The 25,380-nt window shown below is 37.4% G+C and overlaps 3 protein-coding genes and 1 long non-coding RNA gene across 10 annotated transcripts; all 4 read left to right on the top strand.

Annotated features, from left to right (window-relative positions):
- Window positions 1–2,774: 2,774 nt before the first annotated feature.
- LOC103974844 (adenine phosphoribosyltransferase 4) lies at window positions 2,775–9,619 on the top strand. Of its 5 annotated transcripts, none has more exons than XM_065096863.1 (7): window positions 2,777–3,039; window positions 3,252–3,364; window positions 3,806–3,916; window positions 6,622–6,714; window positions 7,786–7,824; window positions 8,711–8,769; window positions 9,315–9,619. In XM_065096863.1, exons 2-7 carry the CDS (start codon window positions 3,277–3,279, stop codon window positions 9,366–9,368), a joined length of 444 nt encoding a protein of 147 aa, XP_064952935.1. In that variant the 5' UTR covers window positions 2,777–3,039; window positions 3,252–3,276; the 3' UTR covers window positions 9,369–9,619. The 5 variants fall into 5 exon arrangements, with proteins under 5 accessions (XP_064952936.1, XP_064952935.1, XP_064952934.1 ...); XM_065096862.1 differs by having other exon boundaries at window positions 2,784–3,026; window positions 7,675–7,824; XM_018821791.2 differs by having other exon boundaries at window positions 2,784–3,039; window positions 7,675–7,824.
- On the top strand, window positions 3,923–5,810 carry LOC135606079 (uncharacterized). The gene is made up of 2 exons (XR_010484672.1): window positions 3,923–4,152; window positions 4,228–5,810. It is a non-coding gene; the product is annotated as an uncharacterized LOC135606079 (long non-coding RNA).
- Window positions 9,620–9,727: 108 nt separating the features above from the next.
- Window positions 9,728–10,550, top strand: LOC135606078 (14 kDa proline-rich protein DC2.15-like). The gene has a single exon (XM_065096865.1). The coding sequence runs from the start codon at window positions 9,983–9,985 to the stop codon at window positions 10,412–10,414; it is 432 nt and encodes a 143-aa protein (XP_064952937.1). The 5' UTR covers window positions 9,728–9,982; the 3' UTR covers window positions 10,415–10,550.
- A 395-nt stretch (window positions 10,551–10,945) lies between these two features.
- On the top strand, window positions 10,946–24,949 carry LOC135606076 (asparagine--tRNA ligase, chloroplastic/mitochondrial-like). Of its 3 annotated transcripts, none has more exons than XM_065096860.1 (16): window positions 10,946–11,450; window positions 11,893–11,961; window positions 12,680–12,790; window positions 13,506–13,613; window positions 16,723–16,860; window positions 17,912–17,989; window positions 18,841–18,918; window positions 19,031–19,099; window positions 19,198–19,294; window positions 19,390–19,499; window positions 19,656–19,742; window positions 20,796–20,891; window positions 20,982–21,056; window positions 23,038–23,164; window positions 24,357–24,478; window positions 24,555–24,949. In XM_065096860.1, the coding sequence occupies exons 1-15, from the start codon at window positions 11,010–11,012 to the stop codon at window positions 24,470–24,472; spliced, it is 1,800 nt and encodes a 599-aa protein (XP_064952932.1). In that variant the 5' UTR covers window positions 10,946–11,009; the 3' UTR covers window positions 24,473–24,478; window positions 24,555–24,949. The 3 variants fall into 3 exon arrangements, with proteins under 3 accessions (XP_064952932.1, XP_064952931.1, XP_064952933.1); XM_065096859.1 differs by having other exon boundaries at window positions 10,947–11,450; window positions 24,571–24,711; XM_065096861.1 differs by having other exon boundaries at window positions 10,948–11,450; window positions 19,198–19,272; window positions 19,416–19,499; window positions 24,571–24,949.
- Window positions 24,950–25,380: the final 431 nt, after the last annotated feature.

Genomic DNA, 25,380 nt, shown 5'->3' with positions numbered 1-25,380 from the left:
TTGCTGATTCCTGAAATGTGTTACTTTACTGCCTTTAACTTCATGTTTACACCTCCAGCTTCATTCTTACTGTGTTTTCCTGACAGTGATGATTAGTAGTAAGGCAAGTAGGATACAGTAGGAGTGACTAACTATCAATTATTTGGCAAAATGATCCTCATGTCTTGTCCTTTTGGTGGACAGTTGGTACTAAAGGAGGATTTGGTCCCCATGGCAAATCCAGAGAGTCAACTGCTGACGCAGGGCCCTCTCTTCATTGGTGGCACTCAGGTTCTGGCTCTGTTCCTGGAAAATGCGGTGTGTTGGTGCTTGGCAAGGGACCAAGGTGCCAGATAAGGGTACAGGTCATGGGGTAATATGAGCAGATAGGTGGATTGCAAGATGGGGTGTTCCCTAGAGGATCAGCCCTTGTCCCCTAGGGTTGAAACTTGAAACTGCAGTTTATGGGAGTTGGAATTTGTACATGGGTGTCTTCAGAAAGACTCAGGTTGATAGATGCAGAGAGAGAGAGAGAGAGAGAGAGAGAGAGAGGTGATGGTTTTTCTTTCTTCCATTTATTTTCAGGGGTCTTGTATCATTTTTTCTAGTGTCTAGTTAACTGTGGTAATAACTTGATTTTTTTGGATCCTAATTAAAATGAGTTTAAACATCCTTTTATTGAATTGGAAAGAATATGGATAGAAATGTAAGCATTGGATCCAGATCAAATAGGATGAAATTTATGAGTAACTTATTTGTTTCTATCCCATTATTAAATAATAATGATCATGAGTTGTGTTTTTACTATGAGTTTGAGTGGTTGAATTTTTTTGGGTTGAACTCCATCAAAAGCTTAGATTTAAATCAAAATTTCTGAGGGTTTGATGCAATCCACTGAGAATTATTAGCAAGCAATCCAATATTTAAATCAAATGCATGGATATCTCTTCCCAACTCCAGTTGTTATTATTGAACATGGAAAACTAGTTCAATGGTATACTATTTGGACAAAATATGGACAAAGTACCAACATTTGATGACTGTTATGATGATGATGTTAAATTGGTCCACCACCTCAATAACAGTAACTCATACTCTTAGCTTAATATGAGACCAATAATATCATGGCTATCATTGCCACCATGCCAACATTCTCATCCTTCATCTGTGTTTGTCTTCTCTGACACCATATTTATGACAACCTGAGGTTGAAATATTATATGGGCCAAACTGTAAAAAGGAGAAATAATTGTTTCTAAACTTAATTAAGTATCTAAGCCTATCTTAAATCTGAATCAAATGATTGAAAATATTAGACTCGTTTTCATCTTTATATTGATCATGAATTATAATCCATAAGGTACTCTATATATATATATATATATATATATATATATATATATAGTTGTAGGTGGATAATAATAATTATTTATTTGATATAGGATGTATTTTGAAATAAACCATTGGTTTTTGTTTTTTCAAAAAACATTTTTTTTTATTTTTTCTCATAGAATGTCCATACTTTTTAAGTTCGAAAGAACATCTATACTTAATAATCTTTCATCCTATATATTTACAATTGATCTTTTCTTTGGTCGAGTTAAATGCATTAAGAATTGGTCTAATGAATTAAACCGGACCAAATTAATGAAATAAAAATAATAATAATTTTAAAATTTAAATTTAAAATTATATAAAAAATTAATAAATTAGAAAACTATTATAGAGGGCAAAAAAAAAAGTATAATTCAAGTCCATATTCTAAAAATAGTATCTAAGTATATATAAATATTTTAAAAAATATTAGTTAAAAATGTTGTATATATTGTTATAAATTATTATATTAAAATAGAAATATCTAAAGTTTATATTCATATGTTTTTCATTTATTTCACAAGTTTACATTTATAATTATTTTAAAAATTATCACATAAACAATTTTAGAGCTACTTCGAATTTATTTGAATCCATCTAAAATGACCAAACCAAGCCTAGAAAATTAAAAAAATTAAAAATGTGCTAATAAGTTTATCTTTTCATGAGTAAAAAAAAGAAAAGTTAAAAAAGTGTTTTGGATGATTTTAAGCAAGAAGAAAAACCAAAACTAACCAATTTGTTGGGAAATTCATCCATATTGATTTTGGATGATTTTTCTAGAAAATACCCATACTTTGGATATTTTCTAAAAGATATCTCATCGTTTGATTTTTCTTAATAATACCCTTAATTTTAAAGTACCAAAAATACCCCTCAAAAAGTTTTTTTACTAAAACTTTCTTTTTGCTTTTTTAAAAATCAATTTTCAACTGATTATAATGTTTTTATTTGATTCGTTTATATTACTTTTCAATAGAGTTTATAATGTTTTATTAAGTACTAAAAGTACAATAAATATCATTAAAAATATTATAAATGACATCATATCATTCCTATTTAATTATCATTGCTCATAGATCATTATAATATTATATTTTTATATTTATAATATATTTGATTGATATTATATTTATTTTTATTTATATTATTTATAATATATTGAAATAAGTCTGATAATATTTTTATTGTGATGATCAAAATATTATAACAGATCAAAGATGCTATAATAGATATATAAAAAAAATTTAAGATATGGTTTGAGTATTTTTTAAATTTAAATTATTATTAAAAATAGGTATCGATTGTAAAATACTTAAAATATAATTTATTTTAAGAAAAATCATTCAATAATTTATATATTTAACATATGGGCAATAAATACAAAGTGCGATATCACGAGACCCGAAACGGGAGCTTTTGAATGAATAGGTAGTGCTCACCTCGAGAAAAGTTGGAACGGAGAGCGAACAGAGTGATCTGAGAGAGAGAGAGAGAGCGAGAGAGGGAAATAGAGCGAGAGATTGAGACAGAGGAGAGGGAGGAGAGAGAGAGAGAGAGAGAGACGGGGGGAGATCTCCCTCGTGATACCCTCTCGATTACGGCCTATACAGCATAGCGCGAGAGAGAGAGAGAGAGAGAGAGACGAGGAGGAGGAGAAGGCCAACAAAAAGGCACGGCGAGCACGTATAAAGTCCCAACCAAATCTCTCTTCTTACTTCTCGAGACGATTCCCTCCACCCTCTCATTTGCTTTAAGCGACTCTTTTTCTCGTGCGGCGCGCTTCTTCTTCCCTATCAACAACTCTACCGCTCCTCGCCTATATATATATTGTTCTCCGCTAAGCCTTCTGCTCGGCCGTCTCTCTTACTTGTCTTCTGAATCTGTGTTCCTCTTAGAGATAAGAGATTGGAGCTCGAAGGGATGGCGTGTGGCGAGGATAAGGAGCAGGACCCTCGCATCCAAGGAATAGCCGCTTCCATCCGCGTCGTCCCCGATTTCCCCAAGAAAGGTCCCTCCTTTTTGTCGTTCCAAAGTTTTCTGCTCGCTCCTCCTCTCATGTTTTCTTTCGCCTTTCGCTTTTTCTTGATTCTTTTACTGATTCTTGAGAAAATAATCTGATCTTTATGAAAAAAGATCCCCGAGCCCACCTCCCCTCGCGCGCTCGATCTCTCCCGCTGGATCCATGCTCGTCTATTTCTTCGTATGTGATTTCCTTGCAACTGTATTCATCGTAAAGATATGACTTTTGATACCAATGTTTCTTGCTCTCAGCCCCCTAACCCACAAAAGCAAGAGTTTCGATGCTTATACTTTCGTCAACCCTCCCCGCATCCCTCCTTTTTTTAGTTATCTGCTTCTTTTCTTCCGACAAGCTCAAATTTTGATGAGCAATTGCCTTTTCTTCTCCCTTTCTTAATCTTACTGCAACTGTTGCATGAACAAATCGTAGGAATTATGTTTCAAGACATCACGACGCTGCTGCTCGATCCAAAAGCGTTCAAGAACACGGTGGACTTGTTCGTGGAGCGGTACTCGGGGAAGAATATCTCCGTTGTGGCTGGTGAGTTCTTCCGTAATGACAAATGCATCCTTCTAATCTTTGATTTTTGTTACCTATATATGTGTGTGCGCATGTTCTCTCTATGGTGGATTGTTCGCGGCTTCATTCTTTTCTCGCATCGATGCTTATTGTGAGCGTGTCGGTTGTGGGGCCTTCATCTTTTTACCAATTACAGTATGGTAGACTTTGGAACAGAAACGTTTTCTCCGTTTCATCATTTCCATTAGAGAAATTAGGTAAGGCTTGTTGTTTCCTTGGGTACCTTTTTGCAGTGGGTAGGGGCTCATTCTTTGACTGCATTGCCTTCTCAGTGGCCATGTTATCATGGACTATTTAAGTCGCGGTCTACCATGAGTGTCTCTATTTCCAAGTCCTCGCCTTGACGACAACATTGGTCCAATCTCTGATGTAATTTTGTGAAACAATGGCTATTGTTTGAGCTTTGACGGGCCTATACATTCTGTTCCTCTGTTCTGTACGTGCTTTTCCTTTACTGTTTTGATTTGGTTTATATGGCTATGATTGCAGAAATGAACAGAATTTATTGTCTCCTTGATGCATTTGGAGTATATTGGTTTAAAACGACCTTGAAATCTTGTTTTTTTGTTTCTGAATTTATTTCATATTGGTCTGCAGTCGCAGGACATGGAGATTTAACATGAGCTCCATTGTATGATGAAATTTTGATGAGGTTTTATATGTTCATCTGTTCATGATTATTAGTGAGCTGTTATGCTTTTACCTTTCATGAAACTGATAAATGAAACATATTAAGATTTCTGTACACATCAGAGAACAACAATGATAAAGTTTCTACCAGGCCCCTATTATTTGGGATTGGTTTTGTAGTTAATTTCCTTCAGTGAGCCCTATTTGAGTTCAATACAATTAGAGCAATTTAATACCTTTTATTGTTTCAAATATATCTATTAGTTTTTCCTCTATTAGTTAAATATATCTAATGATAGATATTTTCCTTTTATTGTTTCATTTTGTGCACTGCTAATCTGATAACCTCATTTAATCCCACTAGTGTGATTCATGCTTTCTTAAGCATATTTAATGTTTTAATTGATCGACTATTATAAATATCAAAGTTAACAGATAAATTACAAAACATATTGCTAGTTATTTAATGTATTGTACATTCATGTCTTGATGTTACAAAATATATATGAAATTTTGACAATCGATCTTTTTTCTTGTGCAAATATATAATGTTATGACCAAGGATTGCCTTTTTGGGTACCAGACTTGTTTTGACAATTTGATGGAATGGTACATACTGGTCTATACTGGTGCATCTAGAGATTCGGCAAGGACAAAAAAGAGGAAGGAGAGGAAGGGGTGGTGGAGGAACATAGGAGGAAGGAGGAAAGAAGAGGGAAAAAGAGGAAGAAGAAGAAGAAAGGAGAGGAGAGAAAGATTAGTGGTAGCGGTAAAGCAGCAGTGGTGAGGCAACAGTATTGTTGAAGTGGCAGCGGCAATGGTGATGATGAGGCGGTGGCTACTTTTGTGTGAGGAAGGCTCGTGTTTGTGATAACGAGATGATGACATCTTATGTGATGGCGAAGTCGCAACGACGAGGCAGCCACATCTTATGCGATAAGAGGGCTCTTGTTCGCGAGCCTTAATTTTCTTTTTTTTTTTTCTTTTTAACACTAATTTGGACAGGGGCCCCATCATTTCTTTGAATTTTTAATTAATTTAATAGGACCATTTGAAAGGAGGTGGTCCCTGTATTGACCCTCGCCCGGACTAGTATGTACCTCCCGTACGATACTGTTTTTGGGCGGTATAGCAAATGTTGATTATGACATAATCAGGTCACACTGGTGGAACTGCTTTTGTCAGGTTTGTTTATCTAATAGAAAATAGCTTATAAATGACTGGATATGACTGGCTTGAATTTTATGTTCTGTGCACTTTTGAACATGATATGTAACTTTGTGGTTAAGGCCATGTATGGGCGTAACTTTATGTGGTTAAGACTGGCTTGAATTTGGTGTTTTATGCACTTTTGAAGAAGATATGAAACTTTGTGGTCGAGACCATGGGTGTCCATATCATGATGGCCGGTGGTATTTGTCCATGGACGAATTGGTATAGGTCATACTGTTTCGGATGGTATGTTAAGCACTGGTTAAGATTTCATTTAATGTGTTAACCACTGATGCAGGTAAATAAAAGTAAAAATAACTTGGCTGGGTAGGACTTTTATATAATAACTTGTTCAATTGTATTAGTATCATAGTATGTATACCCTTTCTTATGGGTTACACAGCAGCAAGTTACATAATAACTTGTTCAATTGTATTACTACCGAAATTGCCATTAATTTTTGTAACTTTTAACAGTGTTAAAAGATTTTCTAATTTGCTATATATTTATATCTTGATTTACCTATTTTTGACCTCTTTGATCTATGCCTTTGGTCTTTGTCTTGTACATTGTGGGGTCTTTTGCTTGTTTAATGATAGATTTGCTTCAACGGAAGATTGCAAAGGGCGACTTTTAGATTTAATCATTGTTGACTTAACATCTAATTGCTTTTCCTTTACTATATTTTTTGTTTTATTTTTTTAAGCATTCTGTTGGATTTTGATACAAGCTATTTGATTTTTCATTGTATGTAGGACATCTGATTGGTAAATTTTACACTTTTCTGGTGTCATTGTGATGGAAGGTTTTCTCCATTTTGACAGGAATTGAAGCCAGAGGCTTTATTTTTGGTCCACCAATTGCTTTAGCGATTGGAGCAAAATTTGTTCCTTTGAGAAAGCCAAGAAAATTACCAGGTACTTCATTCTCTCAATTAATCAAACATATTTTACCATCAGTTTTGACAAGTGAAATACATGTGAAGTGTTAGCTAAACAAAATGCATCTGTTTGAATTCATTTTTGCTTACAAATTTGGTAATAATGTGTTAAAATAACATATTTTGAACAGAAAAAAAAGTAAATCTCAATGCCATTTCTTGGGATTAGAAAATGATGATAGTTAAACAAAATTGAAGATGTATTAAATGGAAAAGAGATTTTAATATTATTTAGTGTTAATGTTCTGTATTTATTATTTTTTTGGAGTGATAAAATTTGATTGTTGTATAAGGACACCAATGTTTGATGGAATGTCTTTTGTGCCATTCATAAACTATTAATAAGAACTAATGTATTAGATAATGAGTTATATAGCATCCCGTGCACAGAAAAAGATAAAAAGCTCAATGGTATTTCTTGGAAGTAGAAAAAGAGAATGGTGAAATGAAATGCAAGATCTGATGGGTATGAGATTTTGGGAATAGTTAGTTCTAATGATCTGTGTTTCTTTTGTTTCTTTTTGTGGGATTTCAAATTTGATTGTTGAATTCATACACCATTATCTGACAGAATGGTTTTCTTGCCATTATAAACCATACTATGTTAAAACTAAATCCAAACTAGTTCAATAATTTGCCCCAGATTGGACCATGACACAGATAAGGTATGCAACTGCACTTATCTTGGTATGGGAGCAGCTAGATCATTCATACATGATCACATTCTCGCTATTTATTTATTTAGGCATTGTTAATTTATAACATTCTTACAAAATCAAATTTATGACATCCTCCTTTCTTGCAAATGGATTACATGGCAGAAATAAACTTCTCAAGTTTTTTTTTAATTTATAATTTATGTCCATCAGGTAATGGATTGAATTTATCCCAAGCTCTTATATGGTTTGGCTCAGTTTCTCCATATGAAAATGCGTAGGTGAAGTCATTTCGGAAAAGTATGTTCTGGAATATGGAACTGACTGTCTTGAAATGCATGTCGGGGCAATCCAACCTTGTGATCGTGCTTTGGTTGTTGATGATTTGGTAGCAACTGGAGGAACCCTTCGGGCTGCTATGAATTTACTTGGTTTGTACAATGAGAATTATACAGTTTTTATTACTTATGTCCTATCTACATATTTAACCTTGTCATTCAGTATAATTCTGGTTTTCATTTTATGCAGCCATAAATACAATCGCACTTCGGTTTTATGCAATATGTTTGCAGTATTTTCACATTTTGATTTTACATCAAAATGATGCTGATCTGATCATATTTCTAACCAACACAACCAACATTTAGATTCTCGTAATAATCTAATTAAGAGGACTATTCGTAGGATGTCTGAATCTTGTAATTTCCTTGATCAGCCTTAGAAAAATTAGCACATATATAAATAATTCTTGTCCCATCTATCTGTTTCAGCTTTTAGATGGATTGACAGAGGTAAAGATTTGATGACAAGTGGACTACAAATGATAAAAACAATGAGAATGCTATATCTTTTTAAACAAATAGATAAACTTGGTAGAAAAATTTATTTGCAGTCTTGCAAATAAATTTGGAGTTCTTTTGGCAGATGGTGCCTAAGATACAATATTTCTATCCGTAAGATATACATAATCCACAATAGTTGGATGTCTGTTCCTTGTGGTTTTTTGTGGGAAATATTTCCTAACTAGCATTTAGTGGTCTTACCCTCTTTAGTCTAGTTTATTAATTGTACCAAGATCCAATTTGCAGATGATGCTAGCAAAGGTAAAATTGTGTGTCGAATAATGCTTAGCCTTTTGCATTTTTCTGTTGCAGCGTCTGGTACAAAAGATAAACAATGCATTTACCCTGAATTTTCGTAAGAAGTAGTGATATTTGTCGGTGCCGAACACTTGTTCATTTTCATATCGGTATTGCTTCTTTTACCATACTTGGGTTTTCTTTTTATTGTTGTTGATTCCTTTCTTCTTAACCTCAGAGCGGGCTGGGGCTGAGGTGGTCGAATGTGCATGCGTTATTGAACTGCCCGAATTGAAGGTGTGTGTGACATGTTATTGCTTTTCAACATGGCCATGCTTTTAAATATCGGTACCTTCTCCAAGTTTTTGGTTCTTATTTGTTCCTCCCAATTGTTTTTACCGTTGAATTCCATTTTAGGCTGTTGATCTTTTTAGTTACTTTTTTTTTTGCTGCAATCCTAGAGAAAAACATTGCAGGGGCATGCTGGTTTTACCCTGATATCATATTATTGCCGCACATAACAGTGTTTTGACCTGCTTTTTTACAATTTATGGTAGAATTTTCTTTCTTTTCAAAAAAAGAAGAAGAAAATTCAAGAACTATTTTTGGATGCTTTTATGTTGAATTAACCAATCTATTTATCAGTAGATACAACTACAGATAAGCTTAGTGGAAATAAACCATGTTAGGATCTATAGACGTATTTCTGCAAATTCCCTTCTCTGAGATTTCTGATATACTAAATGAGATTGTAATCGCATCGAACTGAAGTAGCTTTGTAGATGAACTGAGCTCTTACCTAGCATTGGATTGACTGTGGAATGTGTGACATCTATGTGCAGGGCCGCGAAAGGTTGAATGGCAAACCCCTCTACGTACTGATGGAGTCCAGATGATGGTGATCTTCTTGGTTGATGCCTCCGCTGCTGCTTCTCTGTTCTTCTTCCCAATATGTAGTCATGAGAGAACCATTTGTTGTTCCACAAATGTTGTCTCTTTCTTCTGTGCTGCATTGTCATCAATGGGAACTACAAAATGGCAACTACATCAAGCTTTTCTGTTTCCTATTCTTACATATGCTATTGACCAGAAAACACAGCAGTCTGTAATTAGCAGCTTGAATTCTCAGTTTTTGATTGATACTTCACTGTTGTGACGACTGTACATGCACATAATGTGTTTGCATTAATGATTTCAAGAACAGGAGGTAGGAATGGATGAAGTCTGCATCTATCCCCCATGGCTGCAGAGCAGTGCAACAACGAAGCAACGCTGACTTTAAACATCGGCACGCAAACCTCCAAAGCGTTTCGCCGTCTCATCTTCTCCCAGGTCGTCACCCTATCCACTTGCCGAGCATGCGCTTCTCCACTTCCACAACCATACAAGCCCCCTCAACGACCGGCCTTCAAGCATGGCCTTCACCTGACGCCCCATCACATATAAATAGTACCCCAGCGGTGCCATGAGCTAGCAACACTCTCCACGCTCCGCTCCCCCCCGCGAAGCCATGGCCTCCAAGCTCTCGGTGTCGGTTGCCCTCCTCCTCACCCTCAACCTTCTCTTCTCCCACCTCGCCACGGCCGCCAGCAACGGCAAGCCACCGGAGCATCGGCCTCGCCCTCTGCCGCGCCACCAGCTGACGGTGCCGCAGGAGCAGAACCTACCGTCGCTGACGGGGGCCAAGTGCCCGAGGGATGCGCTGAAGCTCGGCATCTGCGCCAACGTCCTCCGCAGCTTGCTCAACGTGACGCTGGGCACGCCGCCCAAGCAGCCCTGCTGCTCGCTGCTGGAGGGTCTCGTCGACCTCGAGGCCGCCGTGTGCCTGTGCACCGCCCTCAAGGGCAACGTTCTGGGGCTCAAGCTCAACATCCCCGTCAGCCTCAGTTTGCTCATCAACTACTGCGGCAAGAAGGTCCCCAAAGGCTTCCTCTGCTATTAGAGAAGACCTTTGGGTGGTGCGCCGGCGCCATCTGCAGCATAACACTGGTCATGGAGGAGGAGAAAGCGAAGTGAAGCATGTCATAAACGTTTCATGTTCGTACAATAACATAGCACAATAAATCGGACTTCAAATACATGAACAACACTTGCAGTCTCAAAACAATCATCCAAGCAAATGATACAGTCAAACAAGGTTGAAGACAAACAAATTCTGAACACACAATCTTTTGAACAAGAAAAAGGTTGCAATGTCAATGAACACGAGTAGATGTTTGTGATCTCATGAAGCTTCATGGGATTTGCTCACAAACAAGAAGAGAACCAATGAAAAGCTCACAATGACAATGAACATGAAGTCAGCGTAATATTGCATCAAAAATAATCTTTCCCAATGAGCATAATAATAATCTCAATAAAGATTTATGTGTTATATATATATAATGTATTTATTCCATTTAGACCGTGCACGGTCTCCGGTCCAAGTAAATTGGACCGGAAGCCCTTATAAAACCACAGAGAGGGGTAGTCGAGGGAGAGCCACTGGCAGAGGATAGCGGAGTCGTGTCAGGGTCCATAGAGCGAAGCATCTAAGGATGATGGCCGCAGCGGCGTCCCTCGCCCCTGCCGCCTCGTCCTCCCTCCTCCGCCGCCCCCGATCGGCCGCCCGCCTCCTCCTCCTGCGCCGCCCGGGAAACCCTATCGCGGCCGCCGCCAATTCAAGAACCATCCGACCCAATTATCCGCCCCCTCCGCCGCAGCCCTTCGGCCGCCCTCCCGCTGTCGATCCTCCCGCCGACGTTCTTGGCTCCAGATGGAGGCGATTCTGTAGCGCGGCGGTCTCAGCCGACGCTGAGGCCTGCGAGAAGGTTGCCACGACGGAGGCTGGGGAGAAGGTCCGTGAGTTCCGGAAGCGCCTGAGGATCGCCGACGTGAAGGGCGGACCCGATGAGGGGATGGACCGGCTGGGGGAGGTGCTGGTGGTCAGGGGCTGGATCCGGACTTGTCGGGTTCAGAGCACGGTGACGTTCATTGAGGTGAATACGTTACTCCATTAGGCTTTTTGATTTGAGAGAGTTGTTTCTCGAAGTTGTCCTCTTTGGACCCGAAGAACACCATTAGAAATATTTGTTCGAGCTACTAGAAAAAGTGGAACCTCTTTTCTGCCACTCTCTTATGGAGTACCTGCCTATTCGGTGACTTCATATGTCCTTGCATAGCCATCTTAATCAAGCAACCATTGTCATGGTATAACATGAGCCAGACATCAACAATCTTGCATCATCTTCGGGTGCCCGGTCAATGTCTTGATGTTTGATTTGTTAAGTAGTCTTTTCCACATATATAACATTGTTATCAAATGTAAACTAATTCTGGTATGGATGCATGATCCGATAATACCTAGTGGGAATGCATGATGCTGTTTGTCTCCTTGTGAATCAATGGTCCAAGTATTAATTCATTTTACCTTAATTGCAGATAAATGATGGTTCCTGTTTATCCAACATGCAATGTGTGATGAGTTCTGACGCCGAAGGCTACGATCTGGTATATTTTCTTCTAATTTAATATTTCCTGGTTTATGTAATTAGAATTTCTCAAGTATGTCAGATGGTGACTTTTAATGGAGACACTTTCTTACTGTGATTCACTATTCTCTTGATACTTATTTTAGAGAGAAATTAGAAATATTTAACAAAGTTGAATGTCATACCATCATTCTAGTAAATAATAACATTGTAAAGGCAATACAAAATCCTGATCATTGCAATCAATTGCCATGTCAAAATTTTGACCGTAGATGAATTTCTCAGGTGCACTTTATTTTTCAATTTTTAGTTTCCGAGTCACCATTTTATTTGTCCTGCATTAGTCCCTTATGATCTGGGATGTGCTTTTCTGGATAATTAATAGGGGGAGAGTGTCTTCCCCTGTGATTTTTGTTAATTATTAAGACCATCTGAAAAATTGTATACTTGGCCCTGCTAAAGAAAATGAAACTTGACATTGTCAATGTGTCATTAGAGACTAGGAATACGTGTGTTGCCTTTGTACTTATACCTTGACATATGTCATGGCTAAACTACTCCTGGAAGTAACTGTCTTCATGCTGACTAGATGGAACAACTTATTCCAAACATTTATCTTGCAGTTCTGAAATCATATTGTTCAGTAATTTTGAAGGTGCACTGCTTGCTAGATGTTTTATTCTTCTTCTTTTGACTTATATATTGGAAAAGTTGTATATTTCTGGTTTTGTTGTCAGGTGGAATCAGGTTTTATCACAACTGGGACTTCTGTACTAATAGAAGGCACTGTAGTTAGCAGCCAAGGATCCAAGCAAAAGGTGGAGCTAAAGGTGGCAACACTTATCTTGGTAAGTGAACCTATGTTAAAGCTTTCTTTTGTGAAATATTAAAATAATATTAGCTAAGGCAAAGACTTGTAATTAAAATTCTTGTAATTGTAGCACTGGATTTTCTCATTTAAAAATTTTGGGCAGGCAAATCAAGCTTGTACATTCAGTTATTTTCAGGCAAAAGTAAAAATAAGAGGAAAGAGGGAGTGAAGTTGTACTTCTCAGAGCATATAAAAGATTGTACAAATTCAGTGGTACAAATGACTCCATGTTAAAGAACGACAAAAAGTAAACCGGTATTTGCTAGCCTAGTAAGACCTTTTTTAGTGGGTATCCATGTTAATATGTGGAACTTATCATTCCTTTCTGGGTGTTTTTATTTATTATAGAAGGATTTATTTTTAGAAAGCTTCTTCTCATGTGGTAAAATATCCTGAGGTAGCCTTAGGGTCTTAGTATAGGAAGATTTATTTTTAGAAAGATTTCTACTGAGTACTGACACATGTCCATGAGGGTTAGAATACCTTCTGCCATGTATACTGAGATTTACTGACAGCATCTTAAACAAGCATAAAATGTTATGCATGATAGTGTGTTCTATCCCTGGATCAAATTTGTGATTTATAGAATGGTGTGGTACCTTAAACCTGGAATTGCAAACAGAATTTTCATGCTTAACTTTCTCTATTTCGTTGGCTTCATTTGCATTTCTCTTGTTTCCTTCTTGGCACAGATAGGGAAAAGTGATCCATCAGCTTATCCAATCCAGAAAAAGAGAGCAACTAGAGAATTTTTGAGAACCATAGCTCATCTCCGTCCCCGAACAAATACATTTGGTGCAGTATGAACGTGCTTCTTTCTTTTTTATTATATTTCAACAGTTTTATCACTTGCATATGGGCACATCATCATGATGTTTTAAGTGCAGTATTATATTAATTTTTGTTATTTATGTAATTATGGTATTATCTTATTCTGTAGGAATCTTATCTTGATGCTTCAATAAGGAGGCTAATTATATATTTCCCTTGTAGTTAACTATCTTTAGAATCCTGATCCTTAGACTTTAAAAAGTTACATTAGCATCCTTATAGTTACGAAAGTGAAACATCTAGGTCCATTTACCAGCGAAAACAAACGACAAAAAGGTAAATTTAACTTTCTAGTTGGTGGTGGTGAATGACGGCATTGTTGGGGGGCTGCGGATGGTTATTGTGCATGAGGAGAGCGACGGCAAGAGACGAGGGCCGCTCTCCATGCGTCGACGCCGACATAATTGCCAAGTGGCTAAAGGAGCAGACGAGGTGGCGACTCTCCCTAAGGCCATCTACGACCACTTGCAATCGATCCAGGAGCTGCGCATGGAGTTAAGAAAGAGAGGAGCGCGGCGGCGTCAACCGCGACAGAGGCCATGTCGATGATCCTCTGGCTCCAACGTGAGAAGGTCGAGGTCTAGATGGAGGCGCACTAGTTCAAGCGCTTCGACGAGGAGAAGATGGCACACGACCAGCAAGAGATCGTCGCCCTCGAGTACCTCCTCCTGAAGGATGACGAGACTATTCTCTCCGTATCCTACGAGGTCAAAAACCTACTGCCATCGCCTCTTCAGCTCCGGCATTGGTGTTTCTAATGCCCCTGCATTTGAGCCAGAGTCTCTAGATGAGGTCACCACTATCGATGCTCAATTCGACTTCTTATGCCGGCCACCACTACACGATCAGCAAGAGATGTCGGCGATCTCTTGCTAGTCGTGCAGTGGTTGTTGACATGAGAAGTCAAATTGGGCATCGATAGTGATGGCCTCATCTGGAGACTCTGGCTCGGATGCAAGGGCATCAGAAACACTAATGTCGGAGCTAAAGAGACAGTGGCAGTAGGTTTTTAACCTTGTAGGAGAGGGAGAGAATGGTCTCATCATACTTCAGGAGGAGGTCCTTGAGGGCAACGATCTCTCGATGGTTGTGTGCCATCTTCTCCTTGGCGAAGCGCTTGAACCAGCACGTCTACATTTGGACCTCGACTTTCTTGTGCTGGAGCCGGAGGATCATCGACATGGCCTCCGTCGCGGTTGATGCCGCTGCGCTCCTCTTCCAGCTCCTGGATCGGTTGCAGACGGCCGTGGGGAGAGCTGTCGTCTCGTCCACGATCCTTTCGCTGCTCGGTAATTGTGTCGGTGTCGACGCATGCAGAGTGGCCTTCACCTCTTGTCGCCGCTCTCCTCATCCACCTGCGGTGCTGTCGTCTGCCATCATCAACTGGAACGTTAAAATTACCTTTTTGTCTTTTGTTTTAGTGTTTCCGTTAGTAAAACTGACGGCGTTAGGGTAAATGAGCTTAGATGTTTTACTTCCTTAATTATAAAGATGCCAATGTAACTTTTTAAAGTGTAGGAACCGGAATGCTAAAGGTATCTAACTACAGGGGGTAATCCGTACTTAGCCCTCAATAAGGTTATTTATAAATTTAATTTCTTACATTAGAAGCGATCTTCTTTGGTGGGTGAAGAGTCATTTCCATGCAATTCATTTAAGAGTTGTTCCAAATATATGTCATATGATCCTCAAGGATCTCTGAAGTTGTATAAAGAAGTTCTTGCCAATGGCCAAGAAAACTTATAGAAGTTGTAAAGAAATTCTTATATAATAACTTTATACAAACTCAAGATGGACTACCCTATCTAAATATAGAAAACTGTAGAAACTTACACTGAGAAGGACTTGTTATAAAAAAAAATCAATTGTATTGTTCCTGCTTAGGTTACTGCTTATATCACAGTAACATGAACTGAACAGTCCTTCCTTTTTCCATCTTCTTTGCCTTGCCACTAAACAAATTTGGTTCATTGAATCTAGATACATACTGAAGCTCAAAATTATTATATTGCTCTATCTACAGTATAAATAAAAAGCTGAAATAATGAAAAAGACACTTGGCTTATTAACCTAGTCAGTTCTTAGGGATTAGGGAGACTAGCTCTTAGGGATTGGGAAATCTGCTGCCAAAAAGGGGCTGTAAGTCCCTGTTAAATAAGATTCCTTTGTTTATCTGTTGGGTCAGATCCTTGTCCGGTTTGTTCTTCCTTCTTTTTCTAAATAAGATGAACTTCTGCCTTGCTTCCTAGTATTCATAGAACCCTATGGATTCTCTTCCTTTTTTATCTCATATGAATCAACACAGTTTCTAACATTATTAATCTATTGTGTGCATGCCATGGCACCTCCTGGGCCCCATCTTCTAGAGTTGACTGAGTCTTTGCTTGATTGACTTGGGGGCACAGTTCAAGTCAAGTCTGGTCTGCTCTATAACAATTGAGTACCTATTTTAATGGGCCATAAAAACTTCAAATCTTTGCAATTCAGTATACTCTCCTGACAGTGATATTCTAGCAGTTGATTATTCCTGTAAAGCAGTTTTTGAGGAGCCATACTTGGGAACCTTGGTAATGATTGATTGGAGAAGGTATAGCAATTTAAAACTGACAACCCAGAAGTTCCTTGTTTAGTGCATGCAAAATCCGTCAAGATCCTTTGCCCACAAATAAGTATGTTTATAAGGGATGATTTGTAGGTGAAATTAATTTTGCCAGATGTCTTCTGTTTTCATGTTGTTTTAGGCTTTTAGCTATATAATATCAAATACCTAGCTGTTAGTATGCAATCGTCAATAAATACCTAAGATGAAATATGCTTTTTGGGTTTTCTCATGTTGTTTTTCATTTTACTTGCCATCTTATGGCACATAATTAGTTTGGATTCTTTATCTTCAGTTTCTACATGTATCTCCATTTTATACATGTTTGAGCTGTTATTGATTTTGGGTTTCTTCATAGTGGTATCAACAAATCCTTGCTCTTTTTTTTATTTAGTACCAAGCAAGAGAAAGACATTTTTGTAACTGTTCATTGTTAAACCCCAAAAATGGGTTTACTTTGTTTGTGGATACTTGTTTAGGTCACTAGGGTGAGGAATGCATTGGCGTATGCAACACACAAGTTTTTTCAGGAAAATGGATTTGTTTGGATCTCGAGTCCCATTATCACTGCTTCAGATTGTGAAGGAGCTGGGGAACAATTCTGCGTGACAACATTGGTATGTTGAAAATAAATATCATTACTTTTAAGTTTTAAGCAAATCATTAGGAACGAATCTACGTATTTAGGACTTGCTGTCTGAATGGCTACTATTTTCATCCTCGTATCTTTTCCTTTGTAATTGGCCATTTACCAGTGTGCTGCTGGAACAGGAAAGAAAAGAAAGAAAGAAAAAAAAGAAGACCAGGAGCCTCATTCAATGTTGAAACAGACTTCTAGGTGTGGACTCCACATTTCTGCCTCCCTCTTGGTTGCTATATGCTTCCGCATCACATGTGTCAAGAAGGACCCCTGGCACTGAGTCCCATGATTTGATGGGGTTGATCTCTCCTCTACCTCTTGCCTTCTTCCCCCATTTCTCTCTCCCTTCCTCTGATCTTTCTCCCCTTAACCTGATTACTGTGCTGTCTCTTCTCCTTTTCTCACTGCCACCCAAGAGGCAGAGAAAGGGTGATGAAATGAGGCAAAGGACTGGACTGGTCTTTTGTTATAAAGGCTGTTTCTGTTCTTTAAGCTGATCATTTTACTGTATGGGACAGAAGAGCCCATTTCTAAAGGCATAGATCAGCCATCTGGTAGGCATTTGTAAGGGTCCACAGGCCCTGCACCTATAACTAGTTTCAGAGACCTAGTTCTGGTTATCGGGCCTGCAGTGGCTCAATCTGTTTCATCTGATGTGGCTGAAAAAGGTGGAAACATATTGGTTTCTGCTATAATTTATGTCTACTTTCTTTTTCATTTGATACCTTTTATTCTATAAATATTGGTCTTTTACTTACTTCAAGCTTGTATGTGCTTTTTTCTTTGAGGCAATTGAAGTTAGTCTATGCTTAAGACATGTAAGGGATATGCTTTTAACCTGTCAAATATCTATCAGGATTTCATGAGTGCCTAATTCCTTGCCTAAAGCTTCTTTGATACGACATAAAAAATGTAGTTAAAAAGGAGGGAGACTAGCCTTTTTGAGTTCTTCACTTTGATGTGTTGATAGTGAAAATGTTTAAATATTTTATTTTATTATATTAACTTTGATGATGTTACTTTGGCAGATATCAAATGCTGGAGAAAGTGATTGTCCACTCAATAGCATCCCCACTACCATGGAAGGGAATGTTGATTGGTCACAGGTTATTGTCCTCTTAGCTTGGCTGAGATATCAAATAATCTATTCTTTGTTTATACAAGTTTGCTGCAAATAATGAGCAAGCAGAATATAGTTTTTATTCTAATAAGCCCTTCATATTGTAATATAGTGACAGTAAAGAAGCAGTTATTTCTGTACACAGGCTTATTGGCCCCACATTTCCTTCAAATTGAAATAATATTCTAATGAAAACTGAAAAAGGTCATACAAGTCATGATTCTTGTGGGTTTTTTTCTGGCTTATCTGTTTTCATATAGGAGCCTTATTGTATGCTGCTCTATAACTGGAAAAACTTTACATTTCCTTATTGCATGCTACATTACCGAAAAAACTTATGATATGGTTTTTCCTATTGGTTTCTTGTGTGTTTGAACAGTTAATAACAGATTCTCTTTTGACTCATTGAATGAGCAAACAATTATGCATGCTTGTCACCTCAATATTCATTCGATAGTTGTGTGGGCATATCATATATTTGTTTTTCCATGTGGAATTTCTTTGATGGATGTCTTATGAACAATTAATCATAGAACTGCTTGAGAATAAATTGGACAAAACTCTTAAGGTGGAATGAACATGTCCTAAGGGAACAGATAACTTCTTAAGAGTTAAGAGTTTATTCAGATTATTAGTAGTTCAAGAAGAAATAGAAGAAGACATGAGAAGATTTTATAACAGCAACACAAAGGGACCGAGTGGCCCTGAGTTTGACTGGAGATATTGTACTCCTGAACAAAGCCTAAGGGTGGGCTTTCTTTTTTGGCATATGCAAATACAATTGTTCTTGTATTCCTTAAAATCTGGCACTAATGGGTTTTCTTCTTTTGCTGCCAGGATTTCTTTGGGAAACCGGCATTTTTGACAGTTTCTGGCCAACTCAATGCTGAGACATATGCTTCTGCTCTCTCTGATGTAGTAGTTCCTTCCTCCATAGTACCTTGATAACATGCTTGAGTTGCAATTACATGATCAGGTTCTATGATGCTTTGTACATCATTGTTTGTGAATGGTCTTGATTGCTTAGGTGTACACATTCGGTCCTACTTTCAGAGCTGAAAATTCAAACACTGCAAGACATTTGGCTGAATTTTGGGTACTTGAAGCACCTTGTTTTGATCATGTGCAAGCCTCATAATTATTTACATATTTCCATATAGAATTTCTGAACTTTATTTTTTTTCGTAAACCCAGATGATTGAACCTGAACTTGCCTTTGCGGACCTGAACGATGACATGGCCTGTGCTACTGCATATCTCCAGTATGTAGTAGGTTTCTTCTTCAAATCCAGTAAATCTGCTTTCTATTTATACTATAGCCTGTGTTATTTTTGTCTGCAACAAGCTTAAACATTGCCTTTTCTTGTTCCTTATGTTCATCTGTAGTATGCCATTCTATATCCATTTTGCAGGTGAAGTATATTCTTGAGAATTGTAAAGAAGACATGGATTTTTTTAACACATGGATTGAGAAAGGAATTATTAATAGATTGAAAGTATACTCTCTGTCTTACCCTTTTGTTTTTTTTTATAATAAGAGCACATATTATTTTCCTTTTCGTTTTGTATTTAATTAACATCATAGAATTCCACATGGAATTTTTCATCTAATCTACTATTTTTTCTGCTTCTTCTCTTTCAACATTTGGCAGGATGTGGTCGAGAAAGATTTCATTCAGTTGACATATTCTGATGCTGTTAAACTACTTCTTAAATCTAAAAGGAAATTTGAATTCCCGGTAACGTATCCCTATAAAATTTTCTCTAGCATATTGTATTGTTGGTGAGAAATGCCATTTGGTTTAAATGGCTATAATATAACATCCATGAGTCTTTCTTAACATATATCTTTTGATCTTTTCATAGCTTTGCTTTATATTACGATTTGCAATAATTCCTTATCATTTATGGTTATGCAAGTTGACATCATTATTCTGACAATTTATTTTGCACATGAAAACAATTGAATTATTTATCTTGTGAAAAAGAACTTCAGTTTTCTTCTATATGCTGGTTGAACCAAAATTTTTTATTCCCACTCATATTTTGTCATATCTTGTTATTCTGTGAAATGGATTAGTTTAGATTCTGCACTTTGACTTTATAAGTTTATAGCTGCTGATCTATGTATGAATAGTTCTGCGAAGTAAAAGAATAAATATTCTTCGGTATAACACATTACAATCAAGATGATTTCATGGCCACCATCTTTGCTTACTTGTTCAGTCATTGATAAGAAACAACCTTTTGGACCTCTGCAAATGCTTGGCATAATGATCAGTTATTGTATTTATAACAAGAACAAAGCATTGGAGGTTGTCTAGTTGACCTATCTTACTATATTCCATGTTCCATGATAATAGCTCTACAAGCACATAACATTAGCATATACTGACATCAAGTTCATCAGTCGGCTTGTTTTAATTAGTCATGATTGTTTTTAGATGATCAAGCCTCAGCACTGTTGAATTATCTATAAAAAAGCTTCTCCAGCGATATTTTTGTGTCAAATCTTATTTCTACTACAGTGAGGTTCTTTTCTTTAACCCAATTATAATTTTAGGATGATATTATGTCTCATTCACATTCAATAATATACAGAAAAGTTTCAGTGCTTTTGTATAATTTTAAGTGGATAACTTTGACAAATAGTGTGTAAATATCTTATAAATCTGGTATGTAAAAGTTAATGACAGTATCTATTATCTAGTGTCTACTTCTGCTTCTCTAGATACATCATGATCTTTTTATCTGAAAAGTCTGGCAATTCATGTTTTCTTTAACTTCGATAGGTAAAATGGGGTTTGGACCTGCAAAGCGAGCATGAAAGATACATCACCGAAATTGCATTTGGTGGCCGCCCAGTGATAATTAGAGATTATCCCAAGGTGTGTCTCAAATCGGGCCTCTCATGTCTGCATGTCAAGATGAAATTTGGCAACTAATCTCCTTTTTCCCCCTTTACTTTCATCCTTTAGGAAATTAAAGCATTCTATATGCGTCAAAATGATGATGGGAAGACAGTTGCTGCTATGGATCTGCTGGTTCCCAGGGTAAGACATTTCTATAGCTGATGTTCTATGTACTTGAGCTTGAGATCCAGGTTCATCTTTTTGAGATTGTAAGAGCATGAAATTACTGACAAATCCTCTGAGTAATGCATGAAACTGCACATATGCCTTTATAAAAGAGTCAATTTGATATCCTTGAGCGCATGCATATACAGTTGATACAATTTAGAATGCCACTTTAAATTCCAAGGATAATGGACAAATTTGATATTGATGTTATATAATAAAGGTGTACTGAGCATTAAAAATTATAAGGAAGTTAGCTCAATTTACTTTAGAACTTATATCGACTTGCAACATTTAAGGGAGGTAAAGCCAATATAGTCTTGTTAAGCCTAAGTCAAGGATTTCATATGCCAGCTGCACTGAACTGTCTTAGTTGGTGCATATCCTGTAGGCATGATTTGATAAATACTTCGCTTGCTCTCTCCTTTCGTTCCTCCTATCATCATGGTGCCAGTTAACCTTGCCTCACTATTGGCCACTATTGTGCCATCATCTGCTAGGACAGCATGACTAGCTTTGTTGTCAATTCACTCATTAATCCTTTTATAACTTTTCCCCTCACCCCCAAAAATGACAATCATCTCTGCTGATACATGCCCTGTAGGCATGAATCGTTAAAGAACTTTCCTTGCCCACTCCTTCTATTCCTCCTATCATCATGGCTCCAATTAACCATGCCACACTATTGGTTATTTTGACATCACCTGCTGGTGCAGCATCACAACCTATCTTGTCAATCCGCTTATGTCCATCCTTCTTCAATAGTCTTTTCTGGATCAATCTAAAACTGGTTCCTTAGTGGATTGGTATTAGTACACATGTTATGTACTGGCCTTTTTCTGATCAGTACAAGCCAGCAAAAGTGCCAAGGGTGTATTAATACTCCTTTGACACTTAGTGGTACAGTATGATCAGCGTAATCAGTATGACTTAGCATGATAATTTAAGCTGAGTTTTGGTCTGAAATCTCAGATCATTGTGTACTAAACTTGTTTATGCTTTATACGTGCACCTTGATCATGCACTTGTAGTGTCGATGTGATTTTTTACCACTTATCTATTGCTCTTCACATGTTATATATAATGCAACCTGGTGATGATGTTACTTTCGAGTGTGAAGATGGGAATTTCTTTTGATGCACAATTATGCCACGTGTATTAAGAACATATAAAGCCTATTGTGATCCTCGTATGCAAAATAATTAACTCTCAAGTCCATAATATTTGCTTCAGAAGGTCTCAAAATATTCTATTCTTTGCAATTTCATATTTTTTTCAAGAGTTCTTAATATGTTAACACTTGCATGTACCCCAAGTGTAATTTGCTACTCTCTGTTGTGAAAAGTTTAGGTTCTCTGCTTGCACTTCTCATATAATTTCATAGAATTCAATGTATGAAGATATATGTTTCAAAAAGGAGGGTCATGTCTCTGTTGTGAACTTATTGCTAATCTGTTTTTGTCAATGTGACTCAGTGACCAACGAGGTATCAATAGATTAGATATCTGAAGAATTCTTGGAAGCTTCATAATTTATTAAAATAAACATTAAATAGAAATGGCATTTTCGACATCAACATAGTTTTTGTTTTGGCGTAGTGTTATACGATATCAAAAAGGCTGATCATCAAAGATCAGACACGAACATGTTATATGATATCAAAAAGGCTGATCATCAATTGATCAGACATGAACATTGGCGAGCTGGACACCAGCTTTGATACTGTTATACCAAAAGGTGTGCTACATATATGCTATACCATGCTAAAATAAAGGCACATAAATATGTTGTATGTAGATCTACAGCCTGTGGCTTTATACATCATTCAATTTGCATGTTGCCTACACTTTTGCACTACATAACTGTGAGATGCTTTAATTTCATGTATGTTTGTTCTTTATAGAAATCATGAAGGTGATGGATTTACAGTGAAGTCTGTATTTATCCTATCTATCAGGTCGGTGAGCTTATTGGTGGAAGTCAAAGAGAAGAGCGCCTTGATTATCTTGAAAGCCGCTTGGATGAGTTAAAGCTTAGCAAGGATAGCTACTGGTGGTATCTTGATCTTCGACGTTTTGGGTCAGGTTGGGAAACTCTTGCTTGTATATTAAACTACTGTTGGTTTCTGTATTCAATCATCTGCTTTCCCTTAAAAGTAAACTCTCTCTCCAGCTACAAGTAATAAACTATGACAGTCAGCGAAAGCTTCCATGTATTGTGCATCAAAGCTTTGCTTTGAGAACAAAACAGTCTCCTGCTCAATTGCCTATGTTTTCTGCTAGACACCAACAGCTCTTCCCATATAACTGTAGCAAGAGGGCATACGAAGAATAAATGGTTGGTTATTTGATGCAAAAGGCATTTTGAACTTTGCAGTCGACACTTCTCCACCAACTTACCTTAAGTAAAATATTTCCTCTTGATTACTAGGCACAAAACAAGATCAAGTCTGGGAAATCTATTCTTGAACCACACTGACTTGTACAAATCAACTTTAGGAATTCCTTCCTGTTCTGGTTCCATGCATAAACAGTAAAAACTTGATTGGTATCGGGAATGCAAAACCCCATGTTGTTGTTCGTAAAAGGCATCCATCTGATTTCGTTCCAAATACTCTGTTTCTAGGTTAATAGCTGGAGGCAAATGCCAGTTACTGGTCACAGTAATATCAGCTACTCTGTTAATGTCATTGAGATTGTTCACTTAGGTAGCTTCAATTTATGATATAACAGGACCTTTTATCAACAAATTATTACACCAGAAAGAAGCTTTTTCCATTTCCCATCTGATCGACAAACAATTTTGAAGCTCTTAGTTTTAACACATTACTTCACTCCTAACCACTATCAAATGTTGGGTTAATGCTCCCTATACATCTATTTCTAAGCTGAAGATTATGTATCAGTTTATGTGCTAGCATATGACATTACGTGTCATGGAGGTGACAACCATTTTTAAGTTTTATGCTTTATAGTATTTATAACGTGGATGGCCAAAAAATCTATTAAGTTAGATGAATTATTATCCCTATCTTTGTTACAGTTTGATCAACTTGATATTAATTTGGTTTGAACCTCTAATTCATCAGATGATATACCTTATAATGCATCCCACCACCCCTATGTAACAAACTCCTAGCCATTGCAAACCGTTGAGAATCCGTATATGTGAAACTCACCTTTTTTGTTTGAATTTTAATTATGACCTCCGTTTGAAAGTTTATTCAGTTTTTAACAGATAGAGTTAATAATTCTTGCTTTCCCCTTCTTGTTTCAGTTCCACATGCTGGATTTGGTCTGGGATTTGAGAGGCTCGTGCAGTTTGCAACTGGGATTGAGAACATAAGGGATGCCATTCCTTTCCCACGCTCTCCTGGCTCTGCAGATTTTTAATGAACCGTGAGTAGTGCCTATTAATATTATCCCTTTTAACCCTTATCGAAATTTAGCAGATAGCAGCCATACAATTTAGCAGATAACTCACGTTACAGGCCATATATCTATCATTCATTACCGAAATGAAAGGAGATTCCAAGTTTGCAGCAATGGGACTGAAAGCTTGTTGCCGTGATTTCGGTTGAGAAAGGGAGGGTCAGTGGACTTCAATGTTTCTAATAAAGAGCAATAGTTCTTCTACCCTTTATGCTTTACCTTGTGACCGGAGGCAGCGATAGGGCGCACATGCAACCCGCTCCATTTGGTGCAGTCAATCACAATGGGAAAGTCTTAAACAGATAAGAAAGTATTTTTGTATTGATGAACAGGACTTCCATTTCCTTCCTTTTAAGATGTAATATTTATCAGAGGATAACTGTAAATTGTCATTCCAAATAGTCAAAGAACAAACCTATATCTGTATTTGTATCTTCATGTTTCTTGAGCCAAAACTTGTCAAATTGCTGGTCTGCCTCTCAGGAAGCACCCTCATTATGTCAGGCTGTCTAAATCTTGTTGCAAGCGCATGCCAAGTGCCTTTTTGTGTCTGTTTACAGGCTCTTTACAGCCTCATGAGACAATGTTGTTCTCTCATTTTCCTTACAAATCTACAGTAGATGGGTGTCAGCTGGACAGGCCGCTCGACATCCACAAGAAGCATACAAAGAAAAGTAAGCTTCGTGAATGCCTTTCTATCCAATTATGGCTTATTCATCGGTGCCAACTGTGGCTCCGCTGATGGGTACCAATCTCATGGCAGGTAAGCAGTAACTTGGAACTAAAGAGATCTCGATGTCGTACATCGCATCACAGCCGTCCAGTGCAGATCGGACGAACCATCCGCCAGACCTCCTGAAGCAATCGAG

Source organism: Musa acuminata, chromosome BXJ2-2 (genome assembly GCF_036884655.1).
Source record: "Musa acuminata AAA Group cultivar baxijiao chromosome BXJ2-2, Cavendish_Baxijiao_AAA, whole genome shotgun sequence".
Lineage (NCBI taxonomy): Eukaryota > Viridiplantae > Streptophyta > Magnoliopsida > Zingiberales > Musaceae > Musa > Musa acuminata.
The sequence above is the reverse complement of the archived record's forward strand: the minus strand, read 5'-3'. Positions and strand labels throughout refer to the sequence as shown.

What these genes read in the sequence shown, in the direction of transcription:
- LOC135606076 (XM_065096860.1), top strand. Translation starts at nt 11,010, where the DNA reads ATGATGGCCGCAGCGGCGTCCCTCGCCCCTGCCGCCTCGTCCTCCCTC. An exon ending in GAACAAATACATTTGGTGCA is followed by an intron (nt 13,614 to 16,722) that starts GTATGAACGTGC and finishes ATACTTGTTTAG; the next exon opens with GTCACTAGGGTGAGGAATGC. An exon ending in TAATTAGAGATTATCCCAAG is followed by an intron (nt 20,892 to 20,981) that starts GTGTGTCTCAAA and finishes TTCATCCTTTAG; the next exon opens with GAAATTAAAGCATTCTATAT.
- LOC103974844 (XM_065096862.1), top strand. Translation starts at nt 3,277, where the DNA reads ATGGCGTGTGGCGAGGATAAGGAGCAGGACCCTCGCATCCAAGGAATA. An exon ending in GGCTGCTATGAATTTACTTG is followed by an intron (nt 7,825 to 8,710) that starts GTTTGTACAATG and finishes TCTTAACCTCAG; the next exon opens with AGCGGGCTGGGGCTGAGGTG. An exon ending in TTGAACTGCCCGAATTGAAG is followed by an intron (nt 8,770 to 9,314) that starts GTGTGTGTGACA and finishes ATCTATGTGCAG; the next exon opens with GGCCGCGAAAGGTTGAATGG.
- LOC135606078 (XM_065096865.1), top strand. Translation starts at nt 9,983, where the DNA reads ATGGCCTCCAAGCTCTCGGTGTCGGTTGCCCTCCTCCTCACCCTCAAC.